This window comes from Limulus polyphemus, unplaced genomic scaffold (genome assembly GCF_000517525.1).
Source record: "Limulus polyphemus unplaced genomic scaffold, Limulus_polyphemus-2.1.2 Scaffold6439, whole genome shotgun sequence".
NCBI classification, from domain to species: domain Eukaryota; kingdom Metazoa; phylum Arthropoda; class Merostomata; order Xiphosura; family Limulidae; genus Limulus; species Limulus polyphemus.
The window spans coordinates 6,491-8,304 of record NW_013672049.1 but is presented as its reverse complement, the minus strand read 5'-3'; the positions used below and the strand labels follow the sequence as shown (position 1 = coordinate 8,304).

Sequence of the window (1,814 nt, the reverse complement as noted above, 5' to 3'; positions counted from 1 at the left end):
ATCACACTAATAAAGGTCACTTTACTACACGTTACATCACACTAAGAAAGGTGACTTTACTACACGTTACATCACACTAAGAAAGGTGACTTTACTACACGTTAGTTCACTCTAACAAAGGTGACTTTGCTACACGCTACATCACACTAATAAAGGTGACTTAACTACACGTTTGTCTCACGTAAGATCACACTAATAAAGGTGACTTTACTACACGTTAGTTCACACTAATAAAGGTGACTTTAGTACACGTTCGTCTCACGTTAGGTTACACTAATATTGGTGACTTAACTACACGTTTGTCTCACGTAATATCACACTAATAAAGGTGACTTAACTACACGTTTGTCTCACGTAATATCACACTAATAAAGGTGACTTAACTACACGTTTGTCTCACGTAATATCACACTAATAAAGGTGACTTAACTACACGTTTGTCTCACGTAAGATCACACTAATAAAGGTGACTTTACTACATGTTTGTCTTGTAATTAATCTTTCCCTCAGGAGAATCAGTATTGTTAACTAAATGTTTCATTTGTCTCTCTCTAGAGTAACAGAAACTTTAATATCAGGCTGTGAATAATAGTCTCGGAGTGACCAACAGAACGTTTTTTTCTTCTTATTTCCAGGTTTATTCGGAATATTTATCACAGATCTTGTAGCATATAGTAGTACAGAGACAAGCCACATAACCTTATTGGACAGGAAAGGGTAAGTTTTATATGTGTAATGAAGCCAGTTTTTAACAGGTATTTATTAATAGTAGTATAGAGACAAGCCACGTAACCTTATTGGACAGGAAAGGGTAAGTTTTAACTCATTAAAGCCAGTTTTTACCAGGTACTTACTATTAGTAGTGCAGAGACAATCCAGGTAACCTTATTGGACAGTAAAGGGTTAGTTTTATATGTGTAATTTTGGTTAAATATTACTAATACACTCAACATAACACTATCACACTTGTCTGGATGATCGATACGTCATTTAAGTTGAGCTAATTCTGAGAAAGTTCTAGAATAAAACACAGCAACAGAATGCTGTAACTTTGGCCCAGCATGGCCAGGTGGTTAGGGCGCTCGACTCACAATCTGAGGGTCGCAGGTTCGAATCCCCGTCACACCAAACATGCTTGCCCTTTCAGCCGTGGGGGCGTTATAATGTGACGGTCAATCCCACTATTCGTTGGTAAAATATAGCCCAAGAGTTGACGGTGGGTGGTGATGACTAGCCCTTCCCTCTAGTCTTACATTGCTAAATTAGGGACGGCTAGCGCAGATAGCATTCGTGTAGCTTTGCGCGAAATTCAAAACAAACAAACAAACAATGTTGTAACTTATTTAAAAACGTCTCGGAGATTTTAAACTATTTGAAAAATAATGGAAATCTAACAGTAGAAATTGTTAATAAAAACAGTAGAAATTGTTAATAAAACAGTAGAAATTGTTAATCTAACAGTAGAAATTGTTAATCTAACGGTAGAAATTGTTAATAAAAACAGTAGAAATTGTTAATCTAACAGTAGAAATTGTTAATCTAATAGTAGAAATTGTTAATAAAATAGTAGAAATTGTTAATAAAAATAGTAGAAATTGTTAATAAAACAGTAGAAATTGTTAATCTAACAGTAGAAATTGTTAATAAAACAGTAGAAATTGTTAATAAAATAGTAGAAATTGTTAATCTAACAGTAGAAATTGTTAATAAAAATAGTAGAAATTGTTAATAAAACAGTAGAAATTGTTAATCTAACAGTAGAAATTGTTAATAAAACAGTAGAAATTGTTAATCTAATAGTATAAATTGTTAAT

General features: G+C 33.2%; 1 protein-coding gene across 1 annotated transcript in view; it reads left to right on the top strand.

The window, feature by feature from the left end:
• Window positions 1-1,814, top strand: part of LOC111089494 — a 30,413-nt gene that overhangs the window by 23,104 nt on the left and 5,495 nt on the right. The window contains exon 4 of the mRNA XM_022402116.1: window positions 636-717. Coding sequence (XP_022257824.1) covers window positions 636-717 — 82 coding nt within the window. The remainder of the gene's footprint in view (window positions 1-635; window positions 718-1,814) is intronic.